The 24,193-nt window shown below is 42.2% G+C and overlaps 2 protein-coding genes across 3 annotated transcripts in view; one reads left to right on the forward strand and one right to left on the reverse strand.

Annotated features, from left to right (window-relative positions):
• Positions 1-8,884, reverse strand: part of ccdc170 (coiled-coil domain containing 170) — a gene marked incomplete at both ends in the record, with an annotated part of 29,922 nt that extends 21,038 nt beyond the window's left edge. The window contains 6 exons of the mRNA XM_084310371.1: positions 123-365; positions 811-984; positions 2,471-2,680; positions 4,304-4,633; positions 7,697-7,888; positions 8,843-8,884. Of these exons, the coding sequence (XP_084166497.1) occupies positions 123-365; positions 811-984; positions 2,471-2,680; positions 4,304-4,633; positions 7,697-7,888; positions 8,843-8,884 (1,191 nt within the window). The remainder of the gene's footprint in view (positions 1-122; positions 366-810; positions 985-2,470; positions 2,681-4,303; positions 4,634-7,696; positions 7,889-8,842) is intronic.
• Positions 8,885-9,442: 558 nt separating this feature from the next.
• rmnd1 (required for meiotic nuclear division 1 homolog) lies at positions 9,443-23,680 on the forward strand. Of its 2 annotated transcripts, none has more exons than XM_084309916.1 (12): positions 9,443-9,562; positions 10,534-10,994; positions 12,218-12,323; positions 13,338-13,413; positions 13,929-13,968; positions 14,799-14,899; positions 15,032-15,138; positions 15,499-15,563; positions 16,446-16,522; positions 16,625-16,745; positions 19,296-19,412; positions 22,597-23,680. In XM_084309916.1, exons 2-12 carry the CDS (start codon positions 10,545-10,547, stop codon positions 22,627-22,629), a joined length of 1,293 nt encoding a protein of 430 aa, XP_084166042.1. In that variant the 5' UTR covers positions 9,443-9,562; positions 10,534-10,544; the 3' UTR covers positions 22,630-23,680. The 2 variants fall into 2 exon arrangements, with proteins under 2 accessions (XP_084166042.1, XP_084166043.1); XM_084309917.1 differs by having other exon boundaries at positions 9,454-9,562; positions 10,531-10,994.
• Positions 23,681-24,193: the final 513 nt, after the last annotated feature.

The raw sequence follows: 24,193 nt of genomic DNA on the forward strand, positions 1-24,193 counted from the left end.
GGGTTTGGACATTTACGGGGGCCAGAGCGTGAGTGTGTATGACACACACACGTGTGTGTGATAGAAAGCTACATGACTCTGCCACGGGACGGCACGCGGGCCGGAGCCCCTCTCCCCACTACCTTGAGTTCGTTGGTGTGGGACAGCTGGGCCCTGAGGTCCGTGTTGGCGAGCCGGGTCTCCTTCAGCTCGGCTTGGAGACGCTCCACCTTCTTCTGCAGCCTCCTGGTCGCCAGGTGAGCGTCGTCGCGCTCCACGGCCAGCCCCGAGCGGCTCCTCCTCTCCTCCTCCAGCTCGGACACCTTCTTCCTCAGCAGCTCCGTGTGGAGCTCCTTGCTCTCCAGCCGCTCCTTCTGCGCCTTCAGCTGTCGTCAGAGGGGATGTACGGCATAGGCCGCCTTAAAGGAAAAACTCCCAACATTTTGGGAAATGGGCTTACCGTCTTCTCCAGAGGGAGACAAGAAGATAGATACCAGTCTCCTCTCTGTGCATTGCGTTCCACAATGAATGGAAGCGGACATGACTGGGTAGCCTAGGCATTGTCCAACTAACACCTCTCCCAAAGGCTACCCAGTCATGTCCGCTTCCATTCATTGTGCTAAGCTAGGCTAACGTGCAGCCAAATAGCTTTCTACTCAACGCACAGAGAGGAGACTGGTATATATCTTCTTGTACAGTACAACTAAGGCCCCCTATGATATACAATATGTCATAATGTAGCAGTCGTATAAATCCCACCTTTTACAGTGCATAGTGTGGAATAGTGTGTTGGCGTTCCTTTGTTACTACATCCCCGGGGGGAGCCAGTACCTTTCTCTGCAGGCTGTAGCCCTGGGTCTTAGTCTCCGCCAGTGCCGTCCCCTCCTGCTTGATGAGCTGCTCCGCACGGGACAGCATGAGCTTCAGCCTCATGTCGAAGCCCAGGTCCACGGCGATGCTGTCCACCTTCAGCGTCTCCGACAGCTGTTCCAAGAACTGCTCATACTGTGAGAGGATCCAAAAAGAGGATTACGGTAAGATTAACTCTTTGGAAGCGAAAGCAGTTGGCACCGACATCATCGTCACTCCTGTCATTCAATTTAGCGCCACGCCTACATCTTTTGTCCGATTGACGCCATTTCATAGGATTTCGAAAGCCAAGAACTGTCCAAGGGACGGCTGCTAGGGATCGGTCGGAAAAGTCTGTTGCCGTTTGGAGAGACCAATGAGAGAGACCGGAGCATTTCCTGAATTCTTGCCAGGAATAGTGTGTGGACCGTCCATTTTGAGGCGATCGTGTAAGTACTGATTTGAATCAATTAAAAGTCGTTGTTGAACATTATAGCATTCGTTCAGTTTCTGACAGTTTCTAGTGTTTGTGAGATGTTTTTGCAGGGATTTTGGTAATATTTTCCACTCCAAAAGCATGTTTCTAAAGCAGCAAGGCAGGTGAAAAAAATAGCCAGCATACAGGGCTCATGCATGTCGCTCGTGCCAGTCCCTGCGCGCCCGTGCTCATGCCCGAGGGATCATTGATGGAGATTATTTAGCGTATATGCAATGTTTTCAAATAGCCACATTAATGTTATTAGTTTATTCATTACTGGGTCATATTCTATATATAATATATTTCATTTTATCAGCCCAGAACGGATGATGAGTGTGACCGGGTCGGTGCGGCCCACATGCCCAGAGATGAAGCTTCCAGCCGGCCATCAGTGATTAGCCCAGCTAACTCCGAGCTAGCCCATTAACCAGGGGGGGGGGGGGGGATGCAGAGGGAAATGGCTCCCCTATTGTATTTTACCTTTATTTAACCAGACAGGTCAATTAAGAACAAATTCTTAGGACAAAAGGGCCTCTTGAAGGGTAACAGGGAAAGGGGAAATAGAAAAGAGACAGTACATACATCACAGAGGTGAGGGAAATAATTAAAACACACATGAAACAAACAACCAAATAAAATTACATGGTATGTAATACATGAAGCAGAACATTTACATTTACATTTACATTTTGTCATTTAGCTGAACGCTTTTATCCAAAGCGACTTACAAGTTTTGTACAACAAGACAGGAGGAAGGGCACGACTCTATCGGCTGAGTAACAATGTTCATCAAAGTGTTGAGTGCAACAGTGTAGGTTAGTATATTAGGAAAAGTGCATGACAGTAACGTTAGTTAGGGGTTAGAGTTTTTTTTTTATTTAATTGAATTTTTTGATAACGATTGAAGAAGTGCGTCTTTAGTCGACGGCGAAAGATTGGACAGAAAGAACTTAAAAGGTTAAAAGGATTAGAATTGTGAATTGAATCAGAAGACGACTAACTGTGGATACGACACTGACTGACCGACCCGACCAAACCCGACCCGACCCGACCCGACCCGACCCGACCCGACCCGACCCGACCCGACCCGACCCGACCCGACCCGACCCGACCCGACCCGACCCGACCTCTGGTTCCCTGCCAGGGTGCTGCTAGTATACTCACATGACGTTTGCTACAAGTCAGTCCGTCGTGATGCAGGGCTGCTGTCTCCAGCTCCACCTCCAGGCCCTGCAGCCTCCCGCTCAGGTCCTGGACCTGCTGCTCAGCCAGCTGGGCGGCCCTCTGCAGAGACCCCTCCTGGTGAGGCTCCGTCCGCTGGCTCTGCTCCTCTGAGACGTGGGACAGCCTCATGGTCTCCAGCTCCAGCACGGTCTACATACACATGTGGGTCAGTGTGGCACGACGACGGTCACTAAGGAGACAGCCTGGTCTCCAGCATGGTCTTAGGGCTGACCCCTATTAATCGATTAGTCGACTAATCGGTCGAAAAGGAGCCGTAGTCGACTGGCCAACCTCTTAGTCGAATATAATAAAAAAGAAATTAATTTAATTTTTTATTTTAAATTTTTTTTATCATTCTTTCCAAAAGAAAAGAGGCCTAGAAGCGTGGCTAACGCTAATGGCACGCATACCAGAGGCTAACTGCCTACGAAAACAGGCACAGAGGCACTGAAAGAGGATTTCACCCATCTAATGAACACACTAGACTAGACAAATATCAAGATGTATCCATCAGTGGACCAATTGCATGCTTTTGCAGAGGACAAGAAGCCTTCAGTCGACTCCTTCAGACATTAAGCACCCCCCACAGCCCAAATGGAATGAAAAATAGAAAAAATAATAAAATTAAAAATATTATACTTTTTTTTTTATTTATTTTTTTTGTCGACCAATAGTCGACTAACGGCAAATTTTGGCCAATCCTAGTCGACCATCCAAATCCTTAGTCGGGGACAGCCCTACGTACATACACAGGGTCAGTGTGGCACGACGGCGGTCACTAAGGGAGGTGAAATTAAGACTGGGAACTCTTGTGCCACGTTAGAACAGGATATGGTTTGGAGGATGCTGCACATGTATACATGGATAAAGACACCGCTTCTTCTAAGCCGCACACGCCGTCCAACTTCTCCACATTGTAACCCGATATGCGTGAGCCATGCTTGTGAACTTTCACCTCCCTCTCTCTCTCTCTCCTCCCTCTCTCTCTGTCTCTCTCTCTGTCTCTCTCTCTCTCTCCCTCCCCCCTACCTCTCTCTCTCCCTCTCTCCCTCCCTCTCTCTCCCCCCCTCTCTCTCCCTCTCTCTCCCTCCCCACCTCTCTCTCTCTCTCTCTCTCCCTCTCTCTCTGTCCCTATCTCCCCCCTCTCCATCTCTCTCTCTCCCCCTCCCTCCCTCCCCCCTCTCTCTCTCCTCTATATCTCTCGCTCTCTCGCTCTCTCTCTCTCTCCCTCTTCATCCCCCCACCACTCTACCTACTCTTGAACTCTGAACTCTGTTGCAGATACTCATCTACTACATCTGTCTTAGACAGTACTCAAACCTACTAACATTATACCACTATATCTATTTAATCTTTAGTCTATCCATATAACACACTGTACATAAAAGTGCAGTACAAGGTGCAGTATACACAAGGTGGTGCCCTAACTGGCATGATATACTGTACGTCATATTAAACAGTATCCCTACCTCAGTCAGTCTTGCCCCCTCGATCGAGTCCTTTAATTAAATCCCAGCTCAAAACGTATTTATTCTCTAGCATTTCCTTGATCCTGACCTGTACCTTGCCTGAGCTATTGTACTGATTTTTTTGTTGTCTGTTCCATGTTGTATGACCTGTCTGTTCCCCTACTGTACCTGCCTTTGTAAAGCACTTTGTTTGGCTTGTGTCATGTAAAACGTGCTATATAAATAAATCTGATTGATTGATTGATTGATTGATTGATTGATTGATTGATTGATTGATTATGTTGTACATAGACTCTGTCATTACCGCTCTTGCCTCCCCCTCCCTGGTGCAGAGCTCCTCCAGCCTCCGTAGAACGTCCTCTTCCGCGGGGGGCGGGCCCGCGTCGGAGCCGCCGGACAGCAGGCCCGCCAGCCTCCCCAGGAACGCCTGCAGTCGTCCCCGAGCCGCCCGGGCCTCTCCCTGGCTCTCCTGGAGCTTCCCGTGGAGCTCCTGGATCTGGTCCTCCAGACACTGTGCCTCCCGCCTGGCCTCTACGACCCTCCTGCTGGCCTCAAGCCTCTCCGCCATGCTCTGTCTCTCCAACTCCGCCAGGCTCTGTCTCTCCAGCCTCCCCAGCACCATGCCGCTCACCTCCTGTGTTGGAGAAGATACACCACATCTTTTTTTTTTTTTTTTTTATAACCGGACAGTGCCGGTTAGCCTAGGCATGGTCCAACTAACACCTCTCCCGAAGGCTAACCGGCGCGGTCCGCTTCCATTCATTGTGCTAAGCTAGGCTAACGTGCAGCCAGATAGCTTTCTACTGAACACACAGAGAGGAAACTGGTATCTATCTTCTTGTCTCTCTCTGGAGAAGACGATACGTTAATTTCCCAAAATGTTGGCATGTTAGAGGCCTTCAGATGGCCGATCTTCCGAAGAGAAGAGCCAAACAGTTAGCAAGATATTGCTCAGTGTCAGCTATTATTGGCAGCCGAGCAATTTGGAGAAGACGCTGCTATCTGTATCCATGAGCTGTGTGTTGATTGTCAGGTTCATCATCCATGTGTGTGTGTAACTTTGGTTGCCATTGTAAATTTGCGCACAAATGTATCAGAATAACCCACAATGTACAAGTGCGCTGATAATATTTGTGCCCTTTAAACATTGTCTTTATGTGGACATAAATAAAGATTCTAAATGTGTGTGTGTGTGTGTGTGTGTGTGTGTGTGTGTGTGTGTGTGTGTGTGTGTGTGTGTGTGTGTGTGTGTGTGTGTGTGTGTGTGTGTGTGTGCGTGCGTGCGTGCGTGCGTGCGTGCGTGCGTGCGTGCGTGCGTGCGTGCGTGCGTGCGCGTGTGTGTGCGTGCGTGCGTGTGTACCCATTCTGCAATCTGTTAATAAAGTTTTCAATCAATCAATCAATCAATCAGGTGATGGCCTACTATTTAAGAAAGTATCTTCTTGGTTTACGTTTGGTTCAAAGTGCCTAATATTATTTTTGATGACGTAAGATCTAGGATGATTCTAATAATGAGCATGTAGCTGAGCGCTTTTATCCAAAGCGACTTACAAGTTCTGTACAACAAGTCAGCAGGAACGATAGAACTCTGGCAGCTAAGTAAGGGATAACGAGGTCATTGTCGCAAAATAATTGACCGACACGGAGTTTAAAATACCGAGCCGCCTCGGCGAGGTGTTTTAAACGTCAGTGAAGGTCAATTATTTTGCGATGATGACCGAGTATAGCTATACATTATCCCGCTTATTACATGGCTAACTTACTAACAATATACCTAATTCATTTGACAAATCGCAGTTGTTCTGTGGCTCTGTCAGCCCAAATAAAGTGATTATTATTATCGCGGGAAGCCCGGCAGGTGTGTCTGATTGGCTGCACTGAAACAGTGTGTGTCAGTGGGGCTTGATTACTCCAGCTGCGAAAAACAATAATCACCGGTGGTTATCGAAAAATAATTCACCGCTGTCGGGGGCTATTGACCAATCACAAGCAAGCATTTCGGCGAATGTGAAAACGCCATGTAATAAGGGTCAGTAACATTGCTTGTCAAACAGTGTTGAACTTGAGTGTTACAGTCTTGAGTGCATAGTAGTATATAGACTAATTAGCATAGCAGGTAGTAATATAGACCTAGTAGCATAGTAGGTATAGTAGTATAGACATATTAGCATAGTGTGGTACTATAGGCATATTAGCATAGTAGGTAGTAGTATAGATATATTAACACAGTAGGTAGTAGTATAGACATATTAGCATAGTAGGTAGTAATATAGACATATTAGCATAGTAGGTAGTAATATAGACATATTAGCATAGTATGTAGTACCGTATTTCCTCTAATATTGGACTATGTGTCTGCATGTATCAAACCCCCCGTCCATTATAAGAGGCCCGTCCTCTATTTGAATGCCCTCCACTATTAGAGGATTTACGGTAATATAGGCATATTAGCATAGTAGGTAGTAATATAGACCTAGTAGCATAGTAGGTATAGTAGTATAGACATATTAGCATAGTGTGGTACTATAGGCATATTAGCATAGTAGGTAGTAGTATAGATATATTAACACAGTAGGTAGTAGTATAGACATATTAGCATAGTAGGTAGTAGTATAGACATATTAGCATAGTATGTAGTAGTATAGACATATTAGCATAGTAGGTAGTAGTATAGACATTAGCATAGTAGGTAGTAGTATAGACATAAATTATTAGCATAGTAGGTAGTAATATAGACATATTAGCATAGTAGGTAGTAATATAGGCATATTAGCATAGTAGGTAGTAATATAGGCATATTAGCATAGTAGGTAGTAATATAGACATATTGGCATAGTAGGTAGTAATATAGACATATTAGCATAGTAGGTAGTAGTATAGACATATTAGCATAGTAGGTAGTAATATAGACATATTAGCATAGTAGGTAGTAATATAGACATATTAGCATAGTAGGTAGTAATATAGATATATTAGCATAGTAGGTAGTAATATAGACATATTAGCATAGTAGGTAGTAATATAGGCATATTAGCATAGTAGGTAGTAATATTGGCATAGTAGGTCGTAATATAGACATATTAGCATAGTAGGTAGTAATATAGACATATTAGCATAGTAGGTAGTAATATAGACATATTAGCATAGTAGGTAGTAGTATAGACATATTAGCATAGTAGGTAGTAGTAGAGACATATTAGCATAGTAGGTAGTAGTAGAGACATATTAGCATAGTAGGTAGTAGAGACATATTAGCATAGTAGGTAGTAATATAGACATATTAGCATAGTAGGTAGTAATATAGACATATTGGCATAGTAGGTAGTAATACAGGCAAGATAAGATATTCCTTTATTGAACCCCTTTGGGAAATGCGGGTGTAATAGCAGCATGGGGGAGGTACAGGTACAGGTATGTGCAGGGTAATAGTAGAAATACATCAATATAGGCAATAGAATTATAGGTAGTAAGGTACTACTAAGGTAGATTCCTTTGTAGTGAAGTGTATAATAGTAAAAAAAAAAAAAAAAAAAAAGTACGAAGATTTTTTTCTCCATTTCAGATATTGATTGAAGAAGTGTGTTTTTAGTGTGTATAGTAAATATATTTTGGAAACAAATTGCAGATCCTGCACATCTAAACAAACGTCCCCTCCGCAACTGCATGGTGCAGCCGTGCGTGTGTCGCCTTCGCCTACCACCCTGAGTGAGTCCAGCGCCTCTGCACTGCTGGCTGCGTTCCTCCGCTCTCGGCTCAGCTCCGCCACCAGCCTCATCAAGGTCTCTCTGCTGGCTTTACATTCCACCTCGTAGGACCTCGCGCTGTCCTCCAGGACGGCAACCCTCACCTTCAGCCGGTCCCTCTCGTGGTGCGGGTCCACGGCGTCCGCCTGGCGAATAAAACAATCGTGATGCCCGCAGACTGACCTGTGATTGTGTAATTGATGACGCATTTAAATGTTTTGAAAGTTGGGCAACATCTATTTCTATTCATTTGGGAAAGTCTATCTCCTATGTATTAGGTCATAGATCCCAATTAAGTAAGATTTTGTCCCAGGGACCCCTAAAGGGGCATTTCACAACAACAACAAAAACAATGCTGATTTATTTTGCACATAATCTCACACACATTCAAAAACTCAAAACAGTTTTGCACACATTAATTTAGTTTGACAGTTATTGAGAGTAAATTTGTTTGAATATAGCCACCAGTGATGTCATCATGGACATTGGATCCCTGTGTTGTGTTAATTACACCTCCATCAAATGATAAGCAGTCCCTGTAAAACAAGGTATTGCTATTTTTTCATCTGCAGTACATCATTTCATGGCGCTGTAATCAACACAACACAAGGATTCAATGTCCCTGATGACATCACTGGTGGCCGTATTCAAACTAATTTACTCTCAATAACTCTCAAATTAAATCAATGTGTCTAAAACTGTTTAGATTTTTTTGGATCTGTGTGAGATTATGTGCAAAATAAATCAGCATTTTTTTTTGGTGGTGAAGTGCCCCTTTAAACACAATTTGTGTTAGATATGACTCCGCACAGGACTGCATAACCATGTAGGCCATTACTTAATGTAGGAGGTACAGAGATCAGAAATGCCATTCCTATGCGTTCTCTCATTGTGCTAACGACGATAGTGAATGAAATAACAGTGACATTGTACTGGTCCTCATTTGCTTGGGACCACCTGTAAGTCCCTCAAGGACCCAAAAGGGCCCGCGGACCCTATCTTGAGAACAACCACTGTTCTACGATATAAAAGCAATTCAAACTTAGCCCACTAACATAAGCCTATAGGCTACAACACTGAAGCAAACAACTACTGCCTACCTCATCAGCCTTTTCTGTTACTACTGCACCAGTATCTTCCATGGTAGGTCAGAGAGAGTCAAAGAAAAGTGTTACCAGCTAGGAGGCTACTCATGTACTGTTATGTCCTGTTTCACCATGTCTCCAGGCAACAGCAGAAAACACAGCCAGTCTTCACCAGAGGGGGTGCTATAGTAACATACCCTGTGGGACTTGACTGTCTGAGGAGTAAACTCGTTGGATGCAAACCAAAATATGAAATGTATTAAATATGCTTTACCCCCCCCCCCCCCCCCCCCCGAGCAATATTAATCTCACCCGTTTTTTTTATTAAGCCTTGATAGTAATTTAAGAATGTAAACAAAGGAAAGTCAGCCTCATGATTATACACTTCCGGTATTGGAGAGAGCGGGGGAAAGGGAGCGCGAGGGGATACAATGAATTCATGTTGACTCGTTTTAGATGAATTCGATTAATCCATTTTAGATTAATTAGATGTTAATCGACATTAATTTATTTTACACCCCCCCCCCCCCCCCCCCCGCGGAAGTACAGTGATCAAGACGTCAACTTGCGCGATGACGTCAAACCAAACAGGAAACTGATGTTCAAGTGGAGTTGAATGGGTGACAGTGTGCGCGTGCACAAATTCACATGCTCTGCACGCAATCCAGAATGCTGGAGCATCACGTCTATTTTATTATGACGGTGCAACGTTTGTCATTTGTAAAGCTTAACTTGGTGAGTTATTCACAGACATAGCATCATCACCAGTATCATAACAGTGATATATCATGCAGCTCATTCATTATGTGGCTAGCTAACCATCTGTTCCTGCTAAGGTAACGTTAGCTACCTCTAAAGTTATTACCCTGAATATGCGCATAACGCTACTACTGTTATGAAGAATATGAAGATTCACGAGTGGCCCCCTGTATAATAATTCGCATGTAATATATTGTGAGGGCAAAAGTATCATAGGCATGTGATGTGAACATGCAGCATGCAATGCTATTCATTGAATGAGATTCAAGTCAGCCAAGGTCAATCTTCAGACTTTCTTTTCCTGGCAACATTTGAAATGCGATATTGAGTTATCAAAGATATTTATCTTCTTTGGGTGAAGATTGCAGAGATCGAATTAATCTAGGAGTTATGATCTCTAGGGTTTAATTTAGCATTTCAGCTGTTTACATAGTCCTGCAGCCCCGCATCTTAGAGCTCTGTAATGGCATGATGCAACTCCTCCCCTCCGTATGTATATTCTCTACCTCCCACCCACCCCCTCCTAATGTACAGTCTCCTCCCCATCATAATGTATATACTCTGTCAGGATCTATGGGTAACAGACAGTACTGTATATTTGCATATCATATATGTCACAAATGTAACCGTACTATATATACCTGTATGTCATGTATGTCCCTATGCCATAAATGTCATCATAATGTCATGTTTGTATGTTGTGTAATGTCATAAATGTCACTTATGAATTGAAAATGGGGGACCCTGATGTAAACAAGACAAACGTCGGTCTTTCTCTGGTCTGCATCCCCTTAACAATTGTATGTATTGAGCCGCCGTACTGTACGCATTCTGCAATCTGTTAAATAAAGTTTTCATTCATTCATTCATTCAACTCTCGGTCAGTGAAGAGACGCCTCATTTTGTCCTCTTCTTCTCTCATGTGTATTGCGGTGCTCGCTCAGCAGTCCAGGTGAAGATGCTTCTCCGGACGTCGTGTCGGCTCAGGCGGGGAGTTCAGCAGCTGCTGCTGGAGAGGAAACCTACGTTTGTTGTTTTGTCCTCGGCCAGTGTCTCGGAGCCTGTCCAGCAACACAGATATGGACATCAAACTAGTAGGACTCTACAAACCCTTCCTGCTTCCGGGAACAGTAATAACAAATGGCACTGCTGGAATCCTGCACACGGTGGATCATGTATTTTTCACGGGTCACACCACGGTCATCATCCCAGCAGTGTATTAGCCTGCCTTGGGACGCTGGCTAAATGTCGGAGTGCACAGAACAAGCGTCTGTATTCAACGAGCCTCGTCAAATCTGTATTAGCGTCTGGTTTGAAAGCGGCGACGGCTCCCGCAAAGAGGATTCCCAAAGGGCCCAGAACCAAACAACCGTCCAGAACCAACCCGCTTATCCAGGATGATGACAAGGTGCTTTTGTCTCTCTCAATAAGGAATGGTAGACTAGACATGTCATATTGATCTATTTATATTAGGGATGCTCGATATTGGCTTTTTTACCTATACCGATATTGTCCAACTCTTAATTTCCGATACCGATATCAACCGATATCGATATATGCAGGGTTCCCCCCCCCCAAAAAACGTAATAATTTCAGGTAATTAACATTACATATGTCTTGTTGTGGAATTAACATAACATTATGCATACTTTTGACAATAAATAAAATCAGAATTTGTTCTTACTTGCTTGCCTGGGTAAATAAAGGTTATAGAAGTGTAAAAAAAAGAAAAAAAAATGAAAACCGATACCGATATTTTCCGATATCACATTTTTGTGCCGATATCGGCCGATAATATCGGACATCCCTAATTTATATGCTTCTTAAGCTGATAATTGTGCATCAAAGGCACACTATTTGCTTTGGGGAATTGACATTTTGAACTCTTTAAGAAGTGAGAACATTCTCCTGGTATATTTTCATAACTGAATAAACAAACTGTCCTTAGAGGAAACCTGCGTCCTTGGGACACTATTTAAAGCTACATGGAAAAGCCATCTCATTGTTGTTTACAATGGCAGGCCCCGCAAATAGTTTACAAACACATTTAACCATTCAGAGAAGTATCATCTGGGCTTACATTTCGTTCAAAAGTGCCTCAAAATTAGGGATGTCCGATATTATCGGCCGATATCGGCATTAAAATGTGATATCGGAAAATATATATTTTTTTTTTCTTTTTCTTTTTTTTACATTTCTATAACCTTTATTTACCCAGGCAAGCAAGTAAGAACAAATTCTGATTTTATTTATTGTCAAAAGTATGCATAATGTTGTGTTAATTCCACAACAAGAGATATGTAATGTTAATTACCTGAAATTATTCAATTTTTTGGGGGGAGAAACCCTGCATATATCGGTATCGGTTGATATCGGTATCGGAAATTAAGAGTTGGACAATATCGGTATATCGGTATTGGTAAAAAAGCCAATATCGAGCATCCCTACTCAAAATGATTTCGTTTTGATCCACGATGACATAAGATAATATAATTCTGAGAATGACATGTATTATAGCAGTTTTGTTTTGTAATATAATCGCAGACTCTGCAAGTGTAAACGTGTTTCTCTTTACAGACTGCGTGGGTCACCTTGTAATAATAACCCAGTCCCACCTGTGACCCCCTCTAGGATGTGATGCAGTGTATAGCCTTCGCAACAGCAGACCAGTATCATTTACCAACGCTTTGCCACGACTTGATAGCCCACGGCTTCCATGAAGTCGACATACCGAGAGGTAAGACGGAAGGTTATTCATCGCTCATAGTTTTTAGGTGTGTGTTGTATATATACAGGTGCATCTCAATGAATTAGAATATCGAGGAAAAGTTTATTTATTTCAGTAATTCAATTCAAAAAGTGAAAATCATATATTACCGTAATTCCTCTAATAGTAACCGGTATTCAATTAAAAACCGGGTCTCTATTAATGACCGGGTGCGCTGTTGAGCTAAGCAATTATAAGCCGGCCTCCTAATACAAGCCGGGTATATTTAGTTATTGTTGTTATATGCTGGCCTGGCTGTGCAGTAAATACCATATAATGGTATGGTGTTAATGTTTACCAAGAGTAAGAGTAAGAGTAAGCCTACTTCAGAATTGTATAAAACAAAGTTATTATTATTATTATTATACCAGTATTGTGATTGCACTATTTTACTTTATTTAACTTTTTTGACCACCTGTAATTGCACTGTTTACTACCGTATTTCATACAGTACTTGGTTTCAATAAATGCACCCAGTACATTTTACTGGGTTCAAATTGACACAAAATGTTGATTTATTCATTATGATCTGTTTGAAAATTAGAAATATAGGCCTCCCTCTTATACAGGCCTCCTCCTAATACAAGCCTGGTATCCGCTACAGTTGAAACAAATACAAGCCGGGGTTACTATTAGAGGAATTACGGTATATAGATTCATTAGAGTGAAATATCTCAAGCCTTCATTTCTTTAAAGGTTGATTATGGCTTACAGCGAATGAAAACCTAAAATTCAGTATCTGAGAAAATTTGAATATTACATAAGACCAATGAAAAATATATATACGTAAATATATTGCAGAAATGTCGGCCTACTGAAAAGTATATGCACTGAAATACTTGGTCGGGCTCCTTTTGCATGAATCAATGCGGCGTGGCACGGAGGCAACCGATATATCCTCAATATTCTAATTTATTGAGATGCACCTGTGTGTGAATGTGGACTGTTGGAACACCTTATTTTACAATCGTGTTTACATTTCAGATGCTTCGAATGCACTGGTGATATCCTCAGACATGGCTGCAAAACCGGATGACAATGCCCTCATGTTCTTCTTCAGGTAGAACTGTTTATGTAAAGTAGGCCTGCGTTAAAGATGGAATCTGTAATGCCGTGTCAAACGACGACCCCTAGGCAAAAGAGCCCCGCTTGGTGTTTAGCTTTGTTTACTTAAAAAAATTAAAAAAAATTGGTCTGACGTGTGTGTTGGAGTTTTGTAACTTGTTTCTTCAGACCTCCCTTGGTAGAAGCCTGAAGTGTGGCCACAGTGGCTAGCATTAGCAACCCCCCCCCCCCCCCCTATACCCACTGAAATCCAACTCGCATGTCAGACCAAAACAAAAAACGTAAACAACGCGTTATTCCAAGAGGGGCTCTTTTGCCTAGAGGTCGCTGTTTGGCGACATTACATATTCTACCGCTAGAGATACTATGGCCTTGATTCATGCCATTGTCCTCCATACATATTTTGACACTTGTTTCCAAAAAGATTACAATGATTAATGCTTTCAGATAATGATTGTCTTTTGGCCACTAGTGTCATTAGAGACTGACATGACTGTTCTTATCTTCCAGAGAGGGTTCAGTGGTTTTCTGGAATGTCGAGGAGAAAACGGTAAAGAATGAAACTGTTTGCAGGAATGTACCGAGTTATACAATATGAGTACAGTAGAGGTTATATTAATACAGTAGAGGTTATGAGTACAGTAGAGGTTGAGTACAGTAGAGGTTATATGAGTACAGTAGAGGTTATATATGAGTACCGTAGATGTTATAAGTGCAGTAGAGTTATGAGTGCAGTAGAGTTATATATGAGTACAGTAGAGGTTATAAGTACAGTATAGGTTATATGAGTACAGTAGAGGTTATATATGAGTACAGTATAGGTTATATGAGTACAGTAGAGGTTATACGACTACAGTAGAGGTTATATGACTACAGTAGAGGTTATATGAGTACAGTAGAGGTTATATATGCGTACAGTAGAGGTTATATGAGTACAGTAGAGGTTATATATGAGTACAGTATAGGTTATATGAGTACAGTAGAGGTTATACGACTACAGTAGAGGTTATACGACTACAGTAGAGGTTATATGAGTACAGTAGAGGTTATATATGAGTACAGTAGAGGTTATATGAGTACAGTAGAGGTTATATATGAGTACAGTAGAGTTATGTCCTGTATTGCTGCAGGTGTTTGACTCCTGTACTGCTGCAGGTGTTTGACTCCTGTACTGCTGCAGGTGTTTGACTCCTGTATTGCTGCAGGTGTCTGACTCCTGTACTGCTGCAGGTGTCTGACTCCTGTATTGCTGCAGGTGTCTGACTCCTGTATTGCTGCAGGTGTTTGACTCCTGTATTGCTGCAGGTGTTTGACTCCTGTACTGCTGCAGGTGTTTGACTCCTGTACTGATGCAGGTGTCTGACTCCTCGTCTCTTACAGATGAAGAAGGCGATGAGACTGTTGGAGCGGCATGAGATCCAGCCCTACGAGGTCGCCCTGGTCCACTGGGAGAACGAGGAGATCAACTACACCATAGCAGAGTACGTGCTCCTACTCCTATTGGCTCACAAGCTTATCTCTCACCTACCTGAAAATGACAATTAAAAGTAAAATTTGGAACCGTCGGAAGTGTTTCCCGGTGACGTTGAGGATGTTCTTGATCTTTTGCTCAGGGGGAACTCAAAGCTTCAGCGCGGTAACTTCCTGCTGAATAATGAAATGGACCATGCTGACACTGTGTTGGATAAATATGCATTCTCAAATGCACTCTCCCTATCAGGTCAGCAGCTTCTAATGTATGTCTCATCACGTATCCATCTTGAGTGTGTAGAATATGGGTAGTGCAGGGTATCTGCGGGGTATTAAAAAGTCTTCAATAAAATATATGAAATGTTTTTGTGTTTAAGTCGTCGTTTTTTCTGCGGGGCTTCCCGGGAGCTCTGCGTCTGGCGAGAGCTTGTATGGAACGTGCAATAATTAAGATTTGCACAAGTGTGCAGCTGCCAGTTCAGCTATGTGTTTTTTTGTTTCGTTTTTTTTTTTGCCAGTATGGTCGTGAAATTGCTATTAAATTTGAAGGTGGGGGGGGGGGGGGGGGGGTTGTGGTCAGAATCTCACCTCTTGCTTTCTCCTTCTGCAGTCAAGCTGGCCATATGGGAGGTGTCATTAGACCACTTCGTAGAGTCCATTCAATCCATTCCAGAGGTATTTTGTATTTGTATTTGATTTATTAACACATAAAGAGTTAAACAAAAGGGGAAAAATACATAATAACCATATTGTATAGGAGAAGTTTAGAAGCCTCTAGAGGCTTATAGAGCACGTCCCCTATTTTGTAAAATCAAACATACAAAAATATACATATTATTTAAAAAAAAATACCAGTAATACATTCAAAAGATATGTGTAAATACAAACATACATACACACGGTACATACATTCATATATACTGCGTACATAATAATACATAACCACCTACCCACCTGCCTACAAACCTACATATCCACATAACCAAATGCATACATACATGTATATAGACCTATTTATCTATCTACTGCTTTTTGGATATGAGCATTTTTTTTGTAGTTTGCTTTAAAAATAAGCAGAGATGGAGATTTTCTTCAGCATAGGATCAGCGGCATTCCAAAGATTAGACCCTCTATACCTCATTTAGAACTGCGTAAGAGAAGTACTACCATAAGGTATATGCAGGTCCTTGGATTGATTGATTGATTGAAAATGTTATTAACAGATTGCAGAATGGGTACAATACAGTACGGCTCAATACACACAATTGTTAAGGGGATGCAGACCAGAGAAAGACTTTCGACTTGTTTACATCAGGGTCCCCCATTTTCAATTCATCATAACATTTATGACATACATCCAGACATTTACAGATAAATGACAGCAATAAATGACGTGTGAGGTACAGTGGATACTTTAAAAGCCCCCACTATGAATCCATCAATAATTCATGATCTCAGACAGGAAGCTTGTGCCTGTGCCAAGTCTTGTTTCCGGAGTTCACTTGTCAGGAATTTCATAATGATTAATCTCCCCCCCCCCCCCCCCCCCCCAAACAGACACTGAAGTCGGGTAAACATGTGAAGCTGTCCAGGGCGGAGGTCATGCAGAAGATCGGAGAACTTTTCTCTCTCAGGTAAATTCAATTTCCTCAAAAAACATCTACTCTTTGCACAGTTTTTCTGTGTTCTGCACAGTGGGTTTTCTGACCTAAACCTTTTTGTATTCAATGTGACAGACACTGTATCAACCTGAGCTCCGACCTGCTCATCACACCTGACTTCTACTGGGACAGAGAGAACCTGGAGCAGCTGTACGAACGGACCTGTCAGTTCCTCAACATCAGCCGCAGGGTCAAGGTACTTCCTGCTTCACCTTCCTCAATAATCACTCCAGAATACCTACTTCCTGCTTCACCTTCCTAAATAATCACTCCAGAATACCTGCTTCCTGCTTCACCTTCCTCAATAATCACTCCAGAATGCCTGCTTCCTGCTTCTCCTTCCTCAATAATCACTCCAGAATACCTGCTTCCTGCTTCTCCTTCCTCAATAATCACTCCAGAATACCTGCTTCCTGCTTCACCTTCCTCAATAATCACTCCAGAATACCTGCTTCCTGCTTCACCTTCCTCAATAATCACTCCAGAATACCTGCTTCCTGCTTCACCTTCCTAAATAATCACTCCAGAATACCTGCTTCCTGCTTCACCTTCCTCAATAATCACTCCGAAATACCAGGGCTCACATTTTGCAGTTCAAATGTCCTTTATTCAAGGAGCAGATGCATAGAAAACGACATACAGTAGGCGTTATTAGATTAGATGAGATTAAAATGTATTGTCATCATACAGCACAGGTACCGTACAAGGAAAAGAGGTTTGGCATCCAACCAGAGTGCAAATGTACCAGTAAAGTGCAATAGTAATATACAATGTACAGGTGATTAAACTGGGTATAGAATATATAAGTTTGTACTACCGAGTATAGAGCTAATCAGATGCTACTACAGTGTTGTAGTATTAATATGTGCAGTGATACTGGTATAAAGACACTATGGTAGAAGTCATACTGGTCAGCAGTGTAACTAGTAAGTGTAGGTAAGGGATATGTATAGATATAGTATCTACAGATATGTAAAAAGGATTATATGCAAGTATGTACGTTACAGACAGATGTGGATAGATATACAGTAATAATAATATATATACGGTATATACAGCATTATTGTACATGCTATCATAGAGAGTTATATGCAGGTGTATATGCAGGTATATTCAGACAGATATGGATATATATATATATATATATATATATATACAGTGTTTTCCATTAATTACCTACCGCCACAGTCTAATTGGTCCTGCCACAGTTTTATAATGAACAAAAAAAAAGAAAAAAAAACGTTTTTTTTTTTTTTTTTTTTTAAATATAAAGTTTGCCAATAGGGATGTATCGGTAGTATTGGTAGTAGTCGTAATAGTAATCCAGTCTATTTTTTTATTTTCTAAAAAATAAACTAGTTCAACACAGGTAACCACTTTTGCTTAATTTCTTTGATGGCTCAAATGTATGCTCTAGTCTAGTGTCTAGTCGATTTTGTGTTTTGAGCACAAAGTTCATCATAGATCTAGACCTTAACTTTAAAACTTAAAAAAAAAAATATATATATATATATATATATATATATATATGCTGTAAAATGTAATATATAAATGTATATGTATGGTATACAGCACAATTGTACATGCTATCATACAGAGTTATATGGGTAGACTGTAGTTGTATGAGGTATGGCCTAAGAGCCTTCCTTAGATCTCTTGATTAAAGGTGTCCATCTACAAATCAAACTCTTTAGTGTCTGTGAACACACAGGAAGGGAAATCCGGATTGGGACTTAAATGCAAAGAATCTGTCAGAAAGGAACATGTGAAGGTGCGGCTGGGTAGCGCAGTGGACTAAGCACTCGCCTACCACCGCTGAGACTCTGGGATAGAATCCAGCTGTCAGCGGTACCTCCGGCTTGGTCAGTCATCCCTACTAACACAATTGGCAGTGTTAGTGGGTGGGAAATAGGGCTGAACAATTAATCAATTTTAAATCGAAATCGCGATTTTAAATGATGCAATTAGCAAATCGCAAAAAAATATATAATCGCAATATATATATTTTTAATATATTATTATTTTTTTTTTTACTAGGAAATCCCATTGATATACAAGATCTCCTTTGCAAGTTGTTGTTATTGTTGTAGGAACGGTTTGGGAGAGGGAGGTAAGGGGTTTTAGATTGTGTGTTGTGAAGTTTAGACTTCAGAGAGGGAGAGTAAAGTACAGAAAAAAGGTACCGTTGGGTACCCGTATCCATTCCCAGGTAAAAAGAAACATTTTCAGGCTCGGTGTCCCGAACAGACCCACCGCGTAGGCCAGATGCAAGCCGCATTTTACAATAAACCTCTGTGGGGCTGCTTAAAAAAAATGATTCAAATCGCAAATTTAATCGCAATCGCAATATCTGTCAGGAAAAATCGCAATTCGATTATTTCCCAAAATCGTGCAGCCCTAGTGGGAAGCCGGTGGGGTATGTGTCCTGGTCGTTGTAAACTGCGACTCCTACTGGTCGATCGGGGCACCTATTCAGCAGGGAGGGGATCTGGGGGAAATAGCGTGAACCTTTGCACGCGTTACGTTCCCCCAGTGAAACTCCTCTCTGTCCGGTGAAAAGAAGCGGCTGGCGACTCCACATGTATCAGAGGAGGCATGTGATAGTCTACAGTGCTCTACACCCTCCCCAGACCGACAGTGGGGCAATGGCCAGGAAGGGAATTGGCATAACCACTAAATTGGGATGGGAGAAAAATACAGAAAGCTCAAAATAAATTGAGAAAGGAACGTGTGTGCTGTGTTCCAGGTTGTGAACGAGAAGCTTCAGCATTGCACAGAGCTGACGGACCTCATGAGGAACCATCTCAGTGAGAAGCACAGCTTGAGGCTGGAGTGGATGATCGTCATCCTCATCACCATCGAGGTAAGACACACCTCTGTGTTCGGTCTTTATTTGTCATGCAGCAACACACACATGTAAGATGGGCAACACACAGGAACACACAGGAACACACAGGAACACACACACACACACACACACACACACACACACACACACACACTCACACACACACACACACATGGACTGCACAGTGGTGAGCACTGCTGCCTCACAGCAAGAAGGTCCTGGGTTCTTTCTGTGTGGAGTTTGCATGTTCTCCCTGTGGTCGTGTGGGTTTCCTCTGGGTACTCCGGTTTCCTCCCACACCAGGGCCCCGTTCCCCGTACGTGGTTCAACTAAGCCGATCAATTGTCCCATTAGCCAGCTTAAATTAACCCGATGATTGATGTCAGGCTATCTCGGTTTCTCAAAGGCTGATTCACGCTCAAACAATCTCGTTAATTCTAACCAGACTTCAGTAATCGGGATAATTGCGCGTGCCTGTCCTACTTCAAAAGGGAGAGGAGGTCGATCACCGAAACCGTGATTTTCTAACGGTTTCTAAAGGTCTAACAAGTTAAATGCGTAAGTGTTGGGAAAATGTATAGGCAAATATTATGTGCCTCATTACCCCAATCAATCAGATTATATTTCTTTAAATGTGCCTGCTGGCAGTAGGCTTAATGGAATGAATCATCGAATGAGATCTTGCTAGCGAAAATAATTACTTCAACTCTTTCAGAATAAGTAGATAAAAACAAGCTAATTGATACGAATTAATAGATAATTATGAGGATATATGTACTGTATGCGCTTAGGTATCATGTATTATATAAATACATGTATGTGATATGTAGATCAGGGGTTCCCAAATTGTCAGGCCGCGACCCCCGAAATGTCAGAGAGCCGCGACCCCCACTATTATAGGAGGTGGTTGAAACATGCAAACATTCACACGTACTGATAAGCATTGGAGGCTTTTAACACGCACAATAACTACACAATAATCAAACAACCATACAATTAATACATATAGCGCGTTTCATTTAGAAGGCTAATGTTCAACTCACCTAATGAGATGGATGGACACTATGCTTGGAGTACAAGTCCAGTCTGGGTTTAATATTGGAGACAGCGACTCAGAGATCATCCTCCACATTCAGACGTGATCTGTACTTATTTTTTATATACTGTAAGTCAGTGCAGATAATGTTTTTTCGCATAGCTAGGTAGATCGAAATGGTGGATAGCTGTGCGTATTCCCCCTCAATTGATATCCAGAACTCGGCCAGCGGCTTGGACTGAAACACTGTTTTTAAGGTTCGTCACTTGATTTCCTCTGGGAAATACTTTTAAAACCGTTCAAGAAGGGCTTGGAGGTGAGTTATAGACATCTTCACTGTGTTCACCTCCATAAATGCATCAAGCTCTGGAAACATATAAATCCGGCCCATTTCTACTCCAGCGCTCGAGTTTCCTCGTGAACGCTTGTATTTTATCATTGAATGACAGGATGGTTGTGTTTTCACCTTGTAGTGACAGATTAAGTCCATTAATTTGAGCAAATATGCAAGACGAATATGCTAGCCTTGTTATCCAGTCGGCATCGAAGGTGGGCAGCGAGCTGGGACACATTCTCCGTCAGAAACAAGCGTGCCTCATCCCGCAGCTCAAACAGGTGTCGTGCACGCCGTAGCTATGATGTGCATTATGTAGGACAAAGTAAATCCATAGCAGGCTGAATATTATTTATTATCAGCATTTTAGGTCTATTATTTTACATTTCAAAAGCAGTTTCATGTATTTTAATTGTTTTAAATTATAGGCCTATTTCACACATTCTATGAAATCAATACATTCTGGAAATCATCTCGGGGCTGCTCGCGACCCCTCTAGAAAAACTAAGCACAAAAACATTATTCAGAATGGTATAATGGGATCTCTGAGGAAGGGAGCTGCCATTTTTTTCAGAGGGAGTGGCAAGCTTATCCAGCTAACTTAAGTAAGTCTGCGCTGGAGCAGGTTCAAGTTTATCGATGTGTTGCTATGGTGATTTAGCCAAACTTGCTTTGTGGAACCGGAAAGCCTGACTTATGTCAAGTTATCCTGAAAATTATCCGGCTAACTCAGTTAGCCACGTACGAGGAAGGGAGCCCAGAAGACATGCATGGTAGGCAGGGACTATGGATGAAAACTAGCTCATTAGATAATTCTGGCACATTTACATTGATGTAGAAACTGAATATGTTGATTAATGTGCACTGTCCCTGGGTAAAAAAACAAAAAAAAAAAAAAAAAAACATGCATTGGGTCGCCCTTCCCCCCCAAGGGACCATGCCCGGGGACCAATCCAAGTGGTCTTGTCCTTCTTCGTCAGGGACGTGATCTGTTCTGCATGTTTTTCCATTAGGTTTATCACTTTTTTTCTGGAGGGGAAACCCTTGCAAGCACAGGGAGAACATGTAAACTCCACACAGAAAGGCCCGGGAGATGACACACTTGGGTACCTGGCAACCCGGCAACCTGGCAACCTGGTCCCCAAGCGGGAATCGAACCCAGGACCTTCTTGCTGTGGGAATGGTGTGCTGCAATGCAGAACTTGCAGAACTTGGGTAAAACCTTCACTCTAGAAAAAGTCCACTTTTCAAGAATTTATCATTTCTATTTTTCATATTAACAATTATGCGATTTTTAAACCGCACTTAATGGCCCTCATTCGTCAAGCCATCGTAGAAAGAAACCTCCTCACGTCCAGCCGCCGTCCTGCCGCGTCTAATCCGGGAGACTTGGCGGCTTTGATTTGAGACACAGGGAGGCGGTGCGTGTTCTCCAAAGCACCGAAACAAACACACCCGGCGTTTTGGCAGCGGCGTCCAATGAGTTCCACAAGTCCGGGGCGCTCCTCCAATCAGACATGGAGTCACTCAGTCAAGATAGATTTAGCTTGAAGAGAAATGCGGCACCGTCTCTGGGATAAAGGGGTGGAGCTGAGCGCAGCGCGGTAGGCTGTCTTCTGCACACTATAACATTGTATCCTCATCAAGAAGATTATCCAATCAGATCGGAAAATATATTCATGAATAGTGTGTGTGTGTGTGTTCAGTCATGTGGATGACAACTTGCTAGGCTTTCATTTCCTCGTCTTTAGACTTTGTAGAAATAATGTCTGTGTATATATATATATGTATTTAATACAACATAATTCCTTTGTGTGCTTTCATTGAAGGTTATGTTTGAACTCGCCAGAGTGCTCTTCTGAACAACTCGATGGCGGTACCTTGGTGGAAGTCACTGCTGAAGGCTCCACCAGGGTCAGTTCCATAATAACATCATTCAAGGAGGAATTCTGCACAAGGGACACCTCTTCCTGGAAAGCACATGTATGCACGCTTCAAATGGACCCATCTCCTTAATGTCTCTTTCCGCATTGGTTCAATAAACCGGTTTTATACTTAATTGTACCAGACGTGATCGTATGGGGTACCCTTCATGATGTTTACATTTGCTTCGTGTTTTTCCTCTCGTGAACAAGCATCTGATGATGGGTGATTCCTTTACATAAGGGAGGTGATAGGGATAACTTAGATAATTATCGTCCTATCTCCAGGCTACCTTGCTTAGCTAAAGTCCTGGAAACACTAGTAAGTAAACAACTCAAATATTACCTTTCAACTAACTCCATACTTAGCTCTCAACAATCTGGTTTAGAGCCAAACATAGTACAACATCAGCCATCACTTTGGTTACAAATGACATTATTTCAGCATTAGATAAGAAGAAACATTGTGCTGCCCTCTTTGTTGACTTATCAAAAGCATTTGACACAGTTGATCACTACTTACTTCTAAAGAAACTATCTAACATTGGGTTGGATGATAATGCCTGTGTCTGGTTTCAGGATTATCTATCTTCTAGGCGGCAGTGTGTGAAGTTAGGTCAAGCACAATCTGAATTCTTGGCCATGACTAAAGGTGTGCCACAAGGTTCAGTTTTGGGTCCTGTCCTTTTTACAATTTATATTAATGATATTGTTTCTTCTTTGTATTGATGTCATGCCCATCTGTATGCTGATGACACAATTGTGTACTGTATTGCAGACTCTGTACAGCTGGCCTTTGAGAAATTGCAACTTTCCTTTTATGCTCTACAGGATGCCCTTACTAGTCTTAAATTGGTTCTTAATGCTAGTAAGACAAAGTTTATGTTATTTTCAAGAGCAAGGAATATTAACCTTGATGATGTGAGGATATCTACTGTCAGTGGCTCTTGTATAGAGAGAGTCACTGAGTATAAATATCTTGGCCTGTGGCTTGACGAGAAATTAACATTTAAGTTCCATGTGGAAAATCTTGCCACTAAACTGCGACAGAAAATTGGTTTCCTGTACAGAAACAGATCCAATTTTCCTCTATTTAGTAGAAAAAGAATTGTGGAATCAGTCTTCTTATCAGTTTTGGACTATGGTGATGTAATTTATAGGCATGCTGCGGCATCAACTCTTAAACCTCTGGATTCTGCATATCACTCAGCTCTCAGATTTATAACTGGTGACAGATATGATACTCACCATTGTGTCCTGTATGATAGGGTGGGTTGGCCTTCTCTTGCAGAAAGGCGCAACAAACACTGGTATTTATTTATTTTTAAAGCCCTTATTGGTAAACAACCTGTTTATATCTCCTCACTGTTAAATTGGAATATTGGAACCTATTCAACTCGATCGAATGACTGGATGGTTCTTAGGGTTCCTCAGATTTGTTCTGAGCTAGGGAAGTCAGCCTTTTCCTTTGATGCCTCTAACTCATGGAATGTCCTTCAACTCA

The sequence above is a fragment of the Notolepis coatsorum genome (genome assembly GCF_963971535.1).
Source record: "Notolepis coatsorum genome assembly, chromosome: 3".
NCBI lineage: Eukaryota > Metazoa > Chordata > Actinopteri > Aulopiformes > Paralepididae > Notolepis > Notolepis coatsorum.

What these genes read in the sequence shown, in the direction of transcription:
- rmnd1 (XM_084309916.1), top strand. Translation starts at nt 10,545, where the DNA reads ATGCTTCTCCGGACGTCGTGTCGGCTCAGGCGGGGAGTTCAGCAGCTG. An exon ending in TGAAGTCGACATACCGAGAG is followed by an intron (nt 12,324 to 13,337) that starts GTAAGACGGAAG and finishes TTTACATTTCAG; the next exon opens with ATGCTTCGAATGCACTGGTG. An exon ending in GGAGAACTTTTCTCTCTCAG is followed by an intron (nt 16,523 to 16,624) that starts GTAAATTCAATT and finishes TCAATGTGACAG; the next exon opens with ACACTGTATCAACCTGAGCT.